General features: G+C 39.8%; 1 protein-coding gene across 1 annotated transcript in view; it reads right to left on the reverse strand.

The window, feature by feature from the left end:
* Window positions 1-259: 259 nt before the first annotated feature.
* The window catches only part of DROSHA (drosha ribonuclease III), a 118,099-nt gene continuing 101,015 nt past the window's right edge, over window positions 260-17,343 (reverse strand). Inside the window, 5 exon segments of the mRNA XM_042461782.1 lie at window positions 260-643; window positions 5,316-5,362; window positions 12,740-12,832; window positions 14,588-14,691; window positions 15,437-15,519. Of these exon segments, the coding sequence (XP_042317716.1) occupies window positions 513-643; window positions 5,316-5,362; window positions 12,740-12,832; window positions 14,588-14,691; window positions 15,437-15,519 (458 nt within the window). The 3' untranslated portion in view covers window positions 260-512.

The raw sequence follows: 17,343 nt of genomic DNA on the forward strand, positions 1-17,343 counted from the left end.
GTGACATCTTCCCAACATCTTTCCTCTTTACACAGATGTCACATACTGCACATTACTCAGCTGTTTCTACCATGGCAACATTTCAGAGATAACCCTCCCTTACCTTAGTCCAAGCACAGATTAACCTGTCTTTTTCTGGTTGTAGTACACCAATGCCAGGAAAAAACCCCAGACAGAATGTCATTTGTATCTTCTTATTTTATATGATTAAATAAAACAATAAAAACAACTTTTTTTAAAAAAAGAATGGTACACATTCTGACACAGAACACTTTATTGTTTAACAACTGCAAGTTAGAAAAACAAAGCTATGAACTCCTTGGCAGGAATATTAAAAAAATATGAATAAAACTTTACAGCTGAAAATGGAACAAAATTTATTCTGAAAAAAGATGCCAATCAAGATGAAACATGATTCAATGAGCAGACATCATTCATTCATTGACATGAAACTAGGTCTCCTTGGGCCACCATCAGAATTATTAGGTAAGCAAATATGCCAATGTTTCCACTTATTTCCTTATGTCTACGGTCTCCTCCAGCTCTCTTTCCTGATGCTCTCTTTCCCACCTCATTTCTTTAAGCTCTTGTCTGTACTTCCGTTCAATGAACCGTTTCTGATGGGCCATCTGAGGAAAGTTATCTGAGACAAGAAGAAATATTTTTTATGTTAAGCAAGACTCAGCCAGAGATATAAAAAATGTTCAGAGTGTTATTATTTTCTTACAGAAGACAATGGCCTGGTTCACATGTGACTGAAAAGCAGGGATCTATGGGAAACCTGGTTTAATGGAGATGAGGAGTGTGCTGATGCATGATGCCTGGAGCAGCTACACACACTACAGGCCTGCATGGTAATGAGTGATGTGGGGCTTCAGCAGAGATCCAGTTCCCTAGCTAGCTTGCCTTCTGACCATGAACTCTGACTGCAAATAGGAGCTACTAGGCACTATCATGCTGCCTTTTTCCTGGCAAAATAGAATGCACATCTTGTTGTCATGTCTGCATGCAGCCAATGTGATGAGAGCTCCAGATAGTGTCTGTTAATTCATTTCTTTATTACATTTGGGCCCAGTATGTTCAGGATAGTCTAATTGGATAATCCCATTTCATCCTCCCAGCTGCTTGTCAGGCATCTCCAAATTTTCCTCTCATCCTGCCTTCAAACAGCAAAATGATTGTGGGGTTTGATTTATTTTTTGGACCAAAGAAGCAGTACCCCAAAGCAGACAAGTGGTTCCTCTATTGTTAGCTGTTAGAAGAGTGATTGATTTTCACTGAGATGAAAATGGATCAGAACAGTCACCAAAATATAACATCTTTTTCCTGCTAGGATTAGAGATGTCCTCCCAGAACAATGTTATATGTAGTAAAAGACAGAAAGCAGCCTCAGATTAATTGTATTTTGTTATTTTAGGTGAACTATCTTGTTGCTTGCCTTATCCCTAACAATCTCCAGGAAATTTCTATCCATACCATGGAATACTCAAAAGACAAATGAATGGGTTCTACAGTAAATCAGGCCTGAACTCTCACTAGAAGTAGAGATTACTAAACCGTGGCTGTGGTACTTTGGACATATCATGAGATGGCACAACTCATGAGTTGTTAAAATGGCATTACAAGTAGAATTCAGGGACATAGCTGTGTTAGTCTGCAATATCAGGGTGCAGAGGTATTTTGTAGCATCTATGAGACTGAGCAAAAGAAGTTGTAGCATGAGGTTTTGTAGACTTAGGGGCTTGACAGAAGGCCACAAAGGAGCAGTGTCCTGCCAACCCTTTCAGCGCCAGATCGGGGCTGCAGCAACCACATGCCATGGCCCCGAGCTGGCAAAATGCTGCTCCTTTTTAAAATGGCAAAAAGCCGTTCTTGCTGATGCAGTGGCGACTTTTTGCCGTTTCTTCAGCACAGCATGTATAAACGTGATGCTGCAGCAATGGCGTGATGCTGCCCACCATCTGGTTGGGTGGGTGGCATGATGCAGTCGCCACTCCCCCAGTCCACCCGATGCTGGCATTTCTTGCCGGTCTGTAGAGGCCCTTAGTCAATAGAAGCTCAAGGTACAACTTTCTTTTGCCCAGTTAGTCTCAAAGGAGCAAAAAGTTTCCTCTGCATGCTGTATTACAAGTGGATAGACTACTGTATTACAAGTAGATAAGACCCAAGAAAGCCACTGCATTGGGTTTGCAAGACCTGAGCAGGACAAGTGATGACCAGAACTCTTGGCGGTCTCTTTCATAGGACTACCATAAGACAAAGTTTGACTTGACAGCAAATAACAACAACCTTGGGAATCCTTTTAGGTTGAAAGGGGGATAGAAAGCATACTGACCAATAGAAATAATAAAGACCTTCATTTCCCCCTCAAAATTACAGCAATTTTGGGTCTGGCTATTTATGCCTCCATTTAAATATACTATATAAAGTACTTGTTCAGCAATTTGTAAACCTCTACTATGAAACATTTCAGAGGGAGGGAGTATCTTTATTATGGAAAAATTGTAACTGTATCACATATCAGTGAACTATTCCAGGAAGGTCTCAGTAGTTTGAGAAGCTATCATTTTTCATCAAGGACAAGAAGGGCTCCATCTGGAGCTAATCAAGATAATCTCCCCCATTACTGCCATAATGGGCATCAGAGGGAGGGAGTGGGAGAGAGAAAGCTGTTAGGTTCTGAAAAATCGACATACACAATCTAGAAGCCAAAGACAATTAATATATGCTCAGCAAAAGCAGTGCAATAGAAGGTAGACAAACGCATCATCAACAGTGGTGATGCCAGGTGGAAGGTCACCAATGAAAAGCACTGCTTGCATTGGATTTGGTGCCAGGAGGCAAATTGTTATTTCTGATTGACTCGCTAGTGCTGACGCTGAAACAGCTGGTGTCCTTGGGAAAATGAGGCTTTATGGGTACTGCACAGAAAACACAGCTGAAGCAAGAGGTGAAGGAGGAGGCTCGACGGAAAGGCTCAGACACGTTTCTGAACCCAAGCCAACATCAGTAAGTAACTAAACTCTCCCAAACTATATGTTCAAGCATTAAGTTCCACTTATGGAGAATGAAGTCTACAGAAGTCCTGTCCTTTGTCATTTCTCCCAGGATCACTTGCAAGTCCTCAGAGTGTCTGTGTTGCCAAACACCATTCTGACATCTGCAACTAATTTAAGTACCAGGCTGTTCAGATTATGACAACAATATACTTCTAAGGCTATTTTATTCTACTTTCTTATCTAGTATATGGGTAAGACAGATGTGATTCAATATTAGAACTCTATACCCTATATTTATGCTTCGTCTTCATACAAGAAAGGGCACAACTTGGAAGAAGTCTAAAAATGGACAGCACACCTTAAATGTACATTAAAAAACAACACACAAGTGAAAGAAAACAGGGCCTGAAGATTACTGCCTGTTCGGCTGAGGTAAGCAGATGAGCTCCATTTTGATGCCAGAGATTTCAATGAGATGGAGAGTTATCTGAGATTGTCACACAAAGATTTAAATTCCTTGGCAGCAGCAGCTTGTGGGTTTTGCAATCAATCCAACAAGGTGAGCACTCTGGCCCCTATCTAACAAAGAACTGACTTTATTTTTATCACCATGTCTAGATCATGAATGTCAGTGGAATGACTCCTGTGTCTGAATTTAAGCACAGGCTTAAGTGCTTTGCTGGACCAAGGCCAGAGAGCTCAGCATTTTACTTGGTCAACTCCCTGACAACTGGGCCTGATATATTGTGAATGTTTCCAAGGGATTTTGCTGCTAAAGGGAGAATGCTTGTCACAAAAGTAATGAAGAATGAAAACTTGTCAAGTTTTAGATACCCTTTTAAGATGAACTGCATATATTTTTTTCAACCTTTGCCTCCTACAGATGTCCAAAGGATATATACGTGATGACCTCCCATCCCCACCACAAAATGCTCAGGCCTGCCCAGGTCTATCCAACTGAGATCTAATCTGCATGTAAGCCCACACCACATGGATTTCTACTCACTGTTCTCTGGTGTTCAGATTGTGCTGCTCAGGCCTACATGTATAGGGGCTCTACATGTGCAGGCCTCTAAGCAAATGTGAGAGAACCAGTGTGGTGTAATGGTTTAAGCACTGGATGTGGTCTTCAGGAGACTAGGGCATGAATCACCACTCAGACATGGAAACCCACTAGGTGATCTTGGGCAAATCACACTCTTTCCGCCTCAGAGGAGAGCAATGGCAACTCTCTCCACTCTTTGCGAAGAAAAACCTAGCAGAGTGCTACCATAAGTAGGACTGGACTTGAAGGCACATAACAACAACAAAGCGAGAGGACATGTGGACTGTGTGTATGCATGTATGTACTAAAGTGTGCTACTATTTACTATTCAAACATCCAGATGTATTATAAACATTGGTAGATATCATAAAAGGAAAACAAGGACTTTCGTAAGAGAAACATTGATCATTGGTTTATATTTGCCAAGTTGTCATTATAATGCCCAAAGCCTTTTGACTACAAGTAAAGATGTAGGATATTCAAACAACTGAATGATCTGACACTCACATAATAAGCACAGCTACCTTTCAAAAAGAAAAAAAAAACCCAAGCTCATTTGAACTTTGAGATTTAGGGGGGATACAGACCAGCAGGCACTTGACCATGTGATTATCTATCCATCACCATTTAATGAGGCCAAATCTCGACAGTTATAAAATTAACTACAAATTTAGTTACACTACCTAAGGAATAAAGTTAAACTTTGGTAAGTTACAACCATAATGTAAGGCAGTTAAGACTTTAGCGAGTGGGGAAATGAATTAATTAGAATCGTTATTTGTAACTAGTTACTTTAAACTCTGGGAGGCAGTGGGGCAAGTAATTTTGATTTACTTCTTTTCTAACAAAGGAAGGGAACCTGCAATCCTGAGGCTGCCCCTGATTTTACCCTAGATAAAATTTTGGAGAGAAGAACAGTTTTAACTTAAATGTCTAAATGATACAGAGGTCAGGCCTAAGGCTGTAATCTGATGAATGCTCATTTAGACATAGGCTTGTTGAACAAGGCTGAATATATTTCCAGGTAGATTTACAAAGGATTACATTGTAACCATCTAGGATTATATTATCCTGCAGATAGCAGAATGCAAAAGTACGTTTTACAAAAATTCATTCTTAGGTTTAAATAATCTGTTTATTTACTCTCTCCAACCCTTTGTTCATTATTATATGTACAGTACTTCTCCCTCCCTCCTCCCCACTCCCACTCCTCTTTCACACACAAACAAGCTACAAAATAATCTGAAATGGTTTCCAAGAAATCCTCTTACATTTTTCCAGCGCATCCATTGCTGCACACATCTCCGCTTGCTGAATGCTGTAGAGAAAAAAAGGGGAAAGAAATAATTTTATATGAATTAATGGGATAAACTACAGTTTCCCAGAAGTGACCACTCTGTTCTGCTGAGACTAATTCTTCAAATAATCATTCGGCAGTTGTTCCCAGAAAAATCCTTCACTCACACAACCATCTTCCATCTTCCACAGAGCTGTTTTAACACTTAGATCAATACCGTTAAGATATTTCCCCTTCATATTCTTCAGTGAATTATTTTAAAGAAATTTTTTTTCTAAAGCAAGCAAAATCTAGAGTAGTAGAATAGCAATATGGCAACACTGTTTCCCCTAATTTTTAATTAGGATTTTATTTCAAGTTTTATTCTTAAAACTCAATAAGGGCAGTGAAAAGAGGTGATCAATGACAAAAGAGAGGCCCTTTAAGTATTATTTATTGCACGCCTGACACTTTCAATGTCTAGACTTCCTTCGAATGCTTTTTTCATTCATCTTCACTACATACATATGAAATAGTTCCCCACCCTGTGAAATGGAAACCAGGCTGGAAATTTCAGTGTGTCCAAAGGTCATTCACAAAACCCAAGCTTTAAATCAGAGTTTGAATCAAGGTCTTTCACAGTCATTCTTCTGCTTATCAAGCTATGCACAATTAGTGGGCAACTGTCACCAGTTGGAAGACCACATGGATCCCCTGGAGGAATCCGAGGAGCAGCACCTTCCAGTAAAAGCTCTCAACCAAGTTTTTAACTCTGACTTAAGTTTGTCAAGGAGGAAGTAGAGGTTGAGGCCAAGAGTCATTGACTGAGGCTCAATGTAGGACCTAACGTAGCTTCCAACATTATAATGATATACAGTTAGAAAAAGCATTAAAAGCAATGAAATTAAAAATTAAACTATTAAAACAGAGCAATTAAAGCAAAACAGTTTGAAAAAGATACCATTAGAATATAACAAGAAATGTGGAAAATAACTTCTGCTTCTTAGGAATCTTTGGCCAAAAAAGAAAGGCCTTATAACAATTAAGCTGGTATAAAACTGATAAACAGGTAGGTTCATCCATAGTAAGTAAGAATGAAGGTGGTACAGGCTGAGTCTCTCTTCTCTGAAAATCAGAAATTTGAAATGTTCCAAAATCTGAAACTTTTACATGGTTGGCAGAGACAGTGACCCAGTACAGATGTGCCAAAAGCGGTGTCTCGCCCCCAATAGTAGGGTTCAGGAGAGCTCAGTAACCGCATGCTCCTGAACCCTAGCATGTAACGGCGGCAGCATCATGGCGGCGTCCCATCCACATGGGTGCCGCCATGATGACGTAAGCGATGTGTAGTGTACAGATGTCGCTGCGTGTTGCTTATGTCACTGGTGCGCCAATGGCGCACTCATGATGTGCACCGGGCACCTTAAAGAAACCCCAGTGTTTCCAGTTTCATTCTACTGTGGAAGGACGCCATGCAGTTTGGCTGCTGCGGCATCCCTCTGGAGGAAAAATGGACGCCTCCAGCCCTCCCTTTTGGGGAGATATGTACCACACCAGTGATATCTTTGCTTTCTGATGGTTCACTATACACACATTTCATTCCATGCACAAACTTATTAAAATATTATACAAAATTACCTTCGGGCTATGTGCATAAGGTGTGTATGAAACATAAATGAATTTTGTATTTAAACTTGGGTCCCATCTCCTAGATATCTCATTATGCATATGCAAATATTCCAAAATCCAAAAGAATCCAAAATCTGTAACACTTCTGGTTCCAGGTATTTTGGATATTCAACCTGTATTTGCTATCTACATGACTTCATGTCCATGTAGTTCACATTCAGAGTAATCTGTAAGTCACTATCACAAATCATTCCAGTTGGAAGACCTGACTAATTGAAGGTGTTTTTCTGTGATCTGGTCTGATACACATGGAAGAACCCTGAAGTTATGGTGAATGTCATGAAAGCAAGTCTGGCCACTCCTTTGGCATATGCCTCAAGCAACAATGAAGCCAAGTAAAATCAACATATAGCTTCAGAGTGCTGGTGGGTAACTAGCCACAGAGTGTGCATGCACTGCCAAACTCTATATTTCTGGATGCCAGCCTGGTAACAATCCACTGCAGCCCAGACAACGAACATACTGAAGTCTCTCAAAGTAAGTCCAGATGGCTGTTAGAACCAACACTTCCTAGTTTTGAGCTTTGAAGAGGAATCCTGAGTAGTTACCATGCTATGTTCATTTTCTTCAGTGGATAGAGAATATCCTTAAATGGGTTGTTTTTCCCACTTGTTTTGGTAGACATCTACTTCAAATCAGATTGGCGAGCCCTTGTGGCATGAAGAGCAATCCTGAGACTGCTTCACAGTTGTCACAACGTAGAAAAAGGAGTAACGGGTAACTAGCAAAAATGGTGTGGTGATAGATAAATGGTAACCTGGAAAAGGGGCATAACAAAATATAGGATAAATAGCCCTCAAATTTATTTTGCCCAAAATGTAAACAGGAAGTGACATTTGCTCCTTTCCTATTGTTGAAAAAAGGCCTAAAATGGCCCAGAAAGGTCTAAAAACATGGTGAAAATCGTTTTTGAGGGCATTTGGAAACATTTTAAAAAGCTGATATTTGAGGAACCTTGGGACCACAAAATGGTCCTGTGGGCTGCATGTGGCTTATGAACTGCACTTTGTTCAGCCTCTGCAATACGAATTGCAATCTGCTCCCAATACAGTTTATGATAAGAAGAAGACTGAATTGTTGTGCTGTGCCCCGAGAACTTGGTCGCAAGTAGTGAGACAGAGGGGCAAGATGAACCAGAGGAATAAAAGAGTGAGACAGAGTGCCACACTAGTGAGGCAGAGGGCCAAAAAAGCATGGCAGTGTCTGAACAGCATGACACTGCACCTACTGTTGCTGAAGGGAGGAAAGAAGGGGGGGGTATGGATGTCAGAACATTTAAGAAGTAAATGCTCATTATTCAAGGCCAGGGAAGAGCTACATGCTGAAAACAGATGATAAATTCCAGCACATCCCTCAAGGAACTTGTTGCTCACAACTAACCTTTCTGATGGAAGAAATATTCCTGACTAGCATTCCTGGCTCATGTTGTTTGATAACCTTGCTCTGTTTGAATACTATATTTTTGGATCTCCCTTTTGGATTGTTGTTCGGATTGTTCACTTGACTGTATTTTACTTGGACTTGCCTGACTATGGTGCAATGTCATCCTTGCTGGTGAGCCACATATCCCTCAGGAATTTTCCTGTGTTCTGTTGTCTACTGTGCTCTCTCAGGGTCCTGGACTCATGTTGGCTCCAAAATAGAGCATGAATGGTTTATGGGACACACACTGTGGCATTAGAATTACCTTACCTTCTAAAACACATTTCAGGAGATTGTACGACCAAAGCTGAAAAAAAGAGGCATTCGTATATGCCACTAGGTAAACAGGTATATGCCACTAGCTGAACAGGGAGGCATGCAAGCATTGTAGCGTCAATAGCTTCCATGGACACATTTCAATTATATATGGATCAGGGAAAGCAAATATTTCTTTTAAGGAGATTGTTATTGTGTGCCTTCAAATCATTTCCAACTTATCACAAGGTTTTCTTGGTATGGTTTGTTCAGAGAGTTTGTCTTTGCCTTCCTCTGAGGCTGACAGAGTGTGACTTGCCCAAGATCACTCAGTGGATTTTCATGGCCGGGCAGAGATTCAAACCCTGGTCTCCAGAGTCACGGTCCAATACTCAAACCACTACACCTTATTTTAAGGCTCTCATCTTGAGGAGATACTTCATCAATGAATCTAATGTTAGCTTTAAAAAGAGATCTGTTCATTTCCCTGACATACATGGAGATACTGGGTTCTTCAGAGATGATGAAAACTTTCCCCTTGGACCTATACTACAAAGGAAGGCTTACACATTTCAAACCAAGAGAAGTTTGGACAATAACCATCTTAAATGCCTTAAAATTTCTGTCAGTGAAGAAAAACAGAAAGCTATTTGAAACTTTTAAAACCTCCTCATAGTGACAGCATATTGTCATCTTGTCCAAAAATGTGAAATTCCTGTAATCTTTGCACTTAAACTGCTACCTGAAGGATTTTAAGAAACTAATAAAGGCCTTTGAAAACTCTCCTCCTGATTTTTCTTTTTGAGGAGACAGAGTAAGCAACTGCTTCTTGTCCTTGATCCTACTGTAATCTTCAAAACCCCTCCAAAACAAGCATTTGGCAAGGAAAGGTAAAAACAAATGATTCTCAGGTTTGAAGTATCCTACATGTTTTGTTGATCGTATCTGCTGCCAAAACGCAAACAGGATTCTAAGGATTCGTCCTATATCTATCACCATGAGCAGCCAGCAACTTTGGCTAATTTGATAAAGCATACAGAGATTTAAAGTAGTTAAGGCTTCGAGACATTTGCCTTGGAATCTCAGTAAAAGGTGATGGTACTATCTCAGTGGCTCGGGTAGAGACTGAGCATTATCCGTAACTGTGGAACCATAATGCTGAGGACCAATGCCAGTAGAGGACCATCTACTAGTGGGAACTATGAACTTGTCACAAAGTATAGGGGTGAGACTGTGCACCCTTTTCAGATGGTCCAGTGAAGCCACTTGCACCCCTACTGACCATTTCTAAGCTGCCAACACCACACCATAAAATTTCTGGCCAAAAAAAGGTATGTAGATAAAAAAAAGACTAAACAACAATAAAAAATGCCCTGCAAAGTAGTTTTCTTGCCAGTTTTGGGGAGCACTCTTCCCAAACAGAAACACCACCCCAAAGCAACCTCCAAAGGGAATGAGGTATGATGAGCCATCACTTTCAGTTGCTCAAAATAGCAGCTGTGATGTGACTGTGTGGCCTGCTGAGCTCTGGAGTGTGGCCATTCCTACCACAGACTAAATGGGCAATTCTTATCATCTAGAGAAGATTACAAAATCAATTGCTCTCACTCTTGGATGTCTCCCGTTGATCTCTCAGGAACCTAGCAGAAGTGCCTCTCTGGACAGAACAACTTCTTCTATTCTAGTGGCTTCAGATTAAAAAGATGAGAAAACCCTCAACTAGGAGTGACCTCTCTTGATGTCTAGTAATAAGGTCCTGAGGTTTTATATTCAAATGTATTAAAAATCCTCAGAATTAAACACCCCTGTGGTGAAATAGTTATAAGTTGAGGTGTCCATCTCTGAACAGTTTTCTCAATCTGCAATGGTAGGGATGAAACAGAACTCTCTGGGAATGGTGAGGTGCAACTGTGTGTAACTTCTCTGATTGTTAAAGTGAAGCTGGCTGTCTTCAGATGATTTCTTCATTTAACAGTCCATTCAGACAAATGCTGCTTCTGAAAAGTCTTCCCTGGAGCCAGGGAAGAAACTGGCTAGGTGCTGCTCCATATGTGTGTCAGCTCTTCAACCTATTTACTTCTGGTCTCTGGAGTAGATGGAAGAAGCAATCAATCGAAGGATAAGGCGTTGTGGGTCCCTTTTCTCAGATTCTCCATGCAATTATTTCTTCCTTAGGCTTGTCCTTTACTTCCTTGATCTGCATACACCTTATTCCTTTGCACCTTGCTTCTTATTGTTGTGCATTGTACAAACTTTGTTGTTACCCACCTCGATCCCCAAAACGGAAGAGGCGGGATATAAATAAATAAATAAATAAATAAAATCTGTTCAGAAATAATTCCTTGGTTAAGACCCTCACTCTCTTCCCATGTTTTCTGATGGGAATGAACAATGATATTCAGCATAGCTGTGGCTCTCACTGTGAGAGCCACAGTAAGCCCCATACAGAATACCTGGCAAAGGCCAAGCTCCTCCCTCATTCACTAAGCATAACAGTGTAGGCCTGTAAAATAGTTGTGTTGGGGTTGTACATTATTGTGACTACTATCAGTTATACTGCAGGGCCTCTGCTGGGAGCCTTGTGGGTTTGAGAACTGGTTCACACTTGAGCATCAGAGTGTCTGTCTGGAGATGGGAACTGGCCACAATTCCAGCCAGGACACTCATATAACAGCATCCATCTAATTGTGGAAGGCCTACTGACATTAAAATTGATGCTACTGACTGACAGGAAGTTCTGAGATGTTTTACATTTTGCAAGAACTAGGGAGGTGTCTAGACCACAGGACCTGTAGTATAACTTCTTAGCTGTCAATCTACATTGCCAAATTACTAGTACTGCTGTTAGATATTACAAGGCATTCTTATTACTGATGTTGCTACTACTATTAAATTTATGAATCACATTACATCCTGAGCTCTCAGGTAGATGCATACAATAAAACAACAATAAAATCAAAAACTCAGAACATAGTTGTAACAGCATTCAGCTGTAATACAAAACTAAACACTAATTAAATATTTTCAAGACAAAGACTAAGATAGTGACAAGTAAGCAAACAATGATCTAAAACAGTAACTATAGATCTAACTTCTGAGTTACTTGGACAGGGCAAATAAAACTGGGAAATATTTGAATTAAAATGTTTGAGAGAATGACAAGAGTCTTGACTGGAGTCGAATGTTCAATGGGAAAGTCTCCCTGCAAACCTAAAGGAAAGAATCTAATTTGGAGGCCACCACTGAAAATGTGCATTCAAGAGTAGTCACCTTCTGAAATCTCTTTATGCAAGGGCATGATGATTACCTCAGGTTACACTACATTTCCACCCTTGGATTTGAGCATTTCCCAAGCACAGTGAGAATTAACATCATTCATGCATTTGTATGACGCCTGCATTAGTGTGCATGTGCATATGAATGTGTATTTGTGTCCCCTACCTAAGTTCCCTTGATCTTAGAAAGGAGAAGAATGAGTAGTAACACTGTTCACTTTCTTTAACAACCCCATCTAAAAGGCTGAGTAACTACTTCTGGTTTCCAAGCAAACTGTTTGCCTATCCTAGTTGTATGTGTATATGTAGAAGTGAGAGCTGGTGTGGTGTACTGGTTAGAGTCATGAAGTTGTTGTTGCTGTGTGCCTTCAAGTTGTTTCTTACTTATGGCAATCCTAAGGTGAACCTATTACTGGGTTTTCTGGGTGTGTGACTTGCCCAAGTCACCCAATGGGTTTCCATGGCTGAGCAGGGAATTCGTCCTTCTCTCCAAAGTCATTGTTCAGTGCTCAAACCACTATACCATATTGGATCTCAGAGACAGGGGGACTAAGTTCAAATCCCAGCTCAGCCATGAAAACTATGGTAAGTCATACTCTCTCAGTCACAGAAGAAGGTCATGGCAAGTCTTGTCTAAGTAAAACTTGCCAAGAAAACACTGATAGGGTTGCCATAGGCTCATCAAAGGTTGGAAATGATTCAAAGGGACACACACACACATGCAGACATAAATATACACCCACATCTACATATGGAATCCCATATAAATTTGCCATACCTTGGTCCTTTACCACATCCTATCCTTTCGCCCTTGAAATACACAGCAACAGTGTATGTCCTGGCATGAGAAGGTCCAACTGTTTGCAAAGTCCTATATCATAGGAGACAGAGTGAAAGGACACAACATTGTGAAAACGAACACTGCAAGACTTAACAACATAAATTTCATCATGTTACAATGAATGTGCTAGGACAGTAGATGGATTATGCTTTATGGATTATTTTACAAGACACTGCCAGCACGCCACTGGTTTAAAAGTGAAGTATTTATATATGCTGGGGGTAGAATTATATGCACTTACACTTTTTGGCAAAGCTGGATCTTCTAATATAAGGTGCTATGAAAAAGGCTGTCATTCTAAATGGCAAATGCTGCAAATTGCTCCATCACTAACAAAAAGTTACAAAGGATCTGTCAGTAACTAGGCAGTTTCTCCCTTTGACTAAGAGTTTGATATAAATTTGCAACCATTTTAAGATGAGACGCAAATTCTTAACATAAAATAAATTTATTTCCCTCTCCCATTTATCCCACCTGTTTCCACTGTCATACTGGGAGTCAGTTCTAATATTATTATCAGCAACAAAGTACCTTTCAGAAAATACTTAATAGCTGTCAACTGAAATCCTGTATTATTAACCTATACTGAACTCAGTGGGGCTTACTTCTTAGTAGATGTAAACAAGATTGCACTGCAGATGAAGTAAGTATTGGGAATTAAACAATTCAGTATATGTGTTCTCCAAAGTCCCCTTATATTCAAAGGGTTTTACACTGAATTAAGTAGAGATAGGACTGAAGCTCAAGATATCACAAATATGACATATTTTCCACATTTGAAATAAACTATTCTCTCAATAAGATTAGGATTTTTAAACTATTCTTCAATAGAATAACTTCATGAAGAAAAATAATCAAACAAGAGATTAGCTAGAAATGAGCAATTTAGTTAATACAAAAAAAAAAAAAATTCACAACAATACATCTGTCAGCACATCAATCCATCCTGTTCCCAATATGTTTGTCACCAAGAACTAGAATGTGGGCCAAGGTGATATAGGTGAAGCGGCCAGAATCCTCTTCAGACACATACAGATTAATTCTTAATGGTTAGGGTCATCAGGGACAAAGAATAATTCAGCTCATTCCTCAATAACGTCCTAATGACAGCCATGTTGCAAAATATAGAGGCAGTTCCTCATTGTGGTTGGCTTCAGGTACGTAGAAATTGAGAATAATCTGATAAGGGGATGTGGGCATGGCCTTCTACCTTTATCGAAGAATGTGCTTTCCATCCACAGAGTGCTAAACTACTCATCCCTTGCCCCATGCTTGTTGTTTTTCAGTGCTCTAGTATATTTTCTTTCCTGTTAGGGATATTGCTACATCTTACAGAAAACCAGCACTACCACCACTAATGATGAGTGATTCTGTGGGAGCATCTATGGGACATGCAGGAGTGACTGGGTTTACTTTAGCAATACTATTCCACACTGACATGCGCAAGGGGAGGAAGTGAGAATATTTTGTGTTAGGAAAATGATGCTTATCTGCAAGGAGTCAACAATCAATTCTTTACTCTATTTAAACCTCTCACACCTTCTGTAGGAAGTGATTCTTCATGTTTGCTGGGGTTTAAATGTAGCCTGGGATCCAAAGGGAAAAGACAGATGTTGGGTTTAAAAGTGGAAACTAATTCCTTTCTTAAACAAAAGGTAGATAATGCTTAATCCAAGTCATGTGGAAACAGAGACAAAAATAAATGCCATGCATAAGACTGAAAGTGAGAGTTGGCTCACAAAGTGATAATTAGTTTATGCAAGGAAGAAGAGACAAGTGCCTTACTTATAGAGAGGGATGTCTGGCTCTTTTCCTTCTGTTCGGAGGGTTAAGCAGCACTGCTGGAGCTGGGACTTTGGATCATTCCAGTCTTGGTTCAAAATGAACTCCTAGGATGATGGGGGGGGGGGGGGGGGGGGAATGGAGGTTGAAAATAGGGAATGAGAAATAGGTTGAAAAGAAGAAACAGCTTTTAATGGGAGCTTTGCAGTTGGAAAGTGCATTAAAACAATAACTAACAACAAGAGATTTTTTTAAGAAACAAAAAACTAACTGAACAGCACTGTTTTGAGGTAAAACCTGGATCTCAGGGGAATATTATAAAACTGAACATTTAATAGAATACTTGAAAATAGGTATTTATTTTAAAAAAACATGTTTTGGCTATTGCCACACACACACACACACACACACACACACACACACACACACACACACAGCAAGGATGGGCCAAAGTGTGGCTATTTTGTCGCTTTTGATATCTCCAGAATCCACAAGACTAGCCAGAAAAATAGGGTGGATTGCTTCTCCTGGAAGCTTCCAGGTGCAACAATGTACCTTTTAAATAGGCTGGAAGGCATCCTTATACTGTTCAGCATTAAAAAAAAATACCAATTTTTGAGAACCAGAAGTGGACTTCCAGCCACTTTTTGGAATCTTGTTTTGTTTTTCAGTAGTCCATGTGCCCTTTGGAGGGTCTCAGGACAAAAAAGTAGCCCTGATCTGCCTCAGTCACCCACCCTTACCATATGGGTACATTCATGTTATCATACAGAAACATCTTGTTTAGTGCACACATGATGCCAAACTCAGACTTGTTCTGTGTACAATGTGTGAAATGGCTTGTGGTCTTACTTTTAGTCGTGGAAAGAAGCAGACATTCATAAAGGTGTGCACATACTCCAGATCTTTGTCTATGTACAGAGCAGCAATAAAGGCTGAAAGGGAAAAGCAAGCACAAAACATACAGAAAGCATTACTCTTATTTGTCAGTTTTTTGAAGGGAAAAAAACAGTTAACACTTTTAGAGAATTGGTATACTGGAGAGCTTTCAAGGTCTTCCACTGCAGACTTCCCCTTTTTATGTCCCAAGATCCCCAAGTCAAGAAAGCTGCTGCACTTCAAATTAAGGCAGAAAAAAAGAAAGACAGATGGCTCGGCTAGTGGTGTTTTCGCCACCTTGGGAACGAGGAAAGACAGAATGAAGGAAAGAGGTAGCATAGCTGCAAAGGCCCACAGCACACATAGAGGACACCTGAAAGACAGAGTTTCAAAAGCTAAAAAGGATATTTAAAAACAAAGAGCTGACCCACTTATCATTTGTATTGTCAGGTAACACATGGAATAGAATTTGGTCTCTAGAATCACAAGTACAGTATTAGGAAATGTGGGAGAAATCCATCTGTTTGCTAAAGATGTAAAGAATATTTGCCTATTTTCACATCCTTGATGAAAAAGGTTTTAACTACTGGAACTTCTTGCTGAGAAAATCTAAATATAGGTCCAAAACACACTGCAGTAATAATCATGTTTGAGACTACTTTAATTGATGTGGCTCAGTGTTCAGGAATCCTGGAATTGTAGATTATTGTGGCACTACAGCTCTCTGATAGAGAAGGCTAAATGTCTCATAAAACTAGAGCTCCCTGAATTCCCTAGCAATTAAAACGGTATCAAACTGGATTATTTCCGCAGTGTGTTTTGGACCATAGTTAGATAGATGTTCAGGAGTTTTCCATGCAAAATCCATCCATGCACAGCAATGTGGCTATCTGGCCTCTTTTGCACATGAACCCATTTTTTTTGGAACAGAAAAACAGGATTTTCTGCACAAAAACATGACTTGCTGCAAAGTAAGCAGAAAATTCTGGGTTTTGTGCAAAAATGTGTTTTTTTTCTTAATCAGAAAATTCACAAACTGAAGTGTCACAAATCTATTCAGATTTGAAAACTATTTTTTCACTCTCTCTTGCAGCGGGAAGAAAATTGTTGAAATTAAGTGAATGATTTACATTTGTACTGCCAGTCTTCAACTTTTCAGTTGAGTCAAGCCACACAGAAAAGATGTGTTGAAGTAGGGTGAAGAAAACCTTTCCTTCTTCTACAGCATACATATATGCCTATTCGGGAAAAGGTCACATTAACTACTGGAAAGATGATATCTTTATGAAAATATTAATTCTGCACAGGAATACAATTGCACAGAAGTCTTCGAATGGTTTCATTTCCATGCATGTCTCACTTATTTTTTTGGGGGGGGGGGGGGTAACTGGGAGATGTGTTCTGATAATATGGCACTGAAGATAGCACTGAAGGTTTGTCAGGGTGTGAGAGAGAAATACACTTTGTTTCCTAAATAAAATTGGATCCTTGGTTCACCAGGTCTCATCTTCTAATTTCTCTTAGTATTACAGGGAAAAGAAGGTCTTCTTCAGCAGCACGAAGCAAGAAACTTTGGGCTATTTAAATTCACAGCCTACAGTCTTCCTCTAACAATGATGTTTACTTACCAGCATTAGATGTCCATGAATGTGTCCATGTGAACTATGAAAAACATGTGATTCCCAAATAGCATGCTGACCTATTCTGAATGATCTCTGTCTACTGTATAAGCCTACACAGCTGCCTTGTATACCACTTATATTTTAATACAATGCAGCTTTATAGGATTCCTATCCTTCAGTTCATTATGTCATGATCTCACCAAGAACAGTGTTCAAATCCTTAAAACATGTATTCCATGGGAGATAAGTGAGAATGAA

The sequence above is a fragment of the Sceloporus undulatus genome, chromosome 4 (assembly GCF_019175285.1).
Source record: "Sceloporus undulatus isolate JIND9_A2432 ecotype Alabama chromosome 4, SceUnd_v1.1, whole genome shotgun sequence".
Taxonomy (NCBI): Eukaryota; Metazoa; Chordata; class Lepidosauria; order Squamata; family Phrynosomatidae; genus Sceloporus; species Sceloporus undulatus.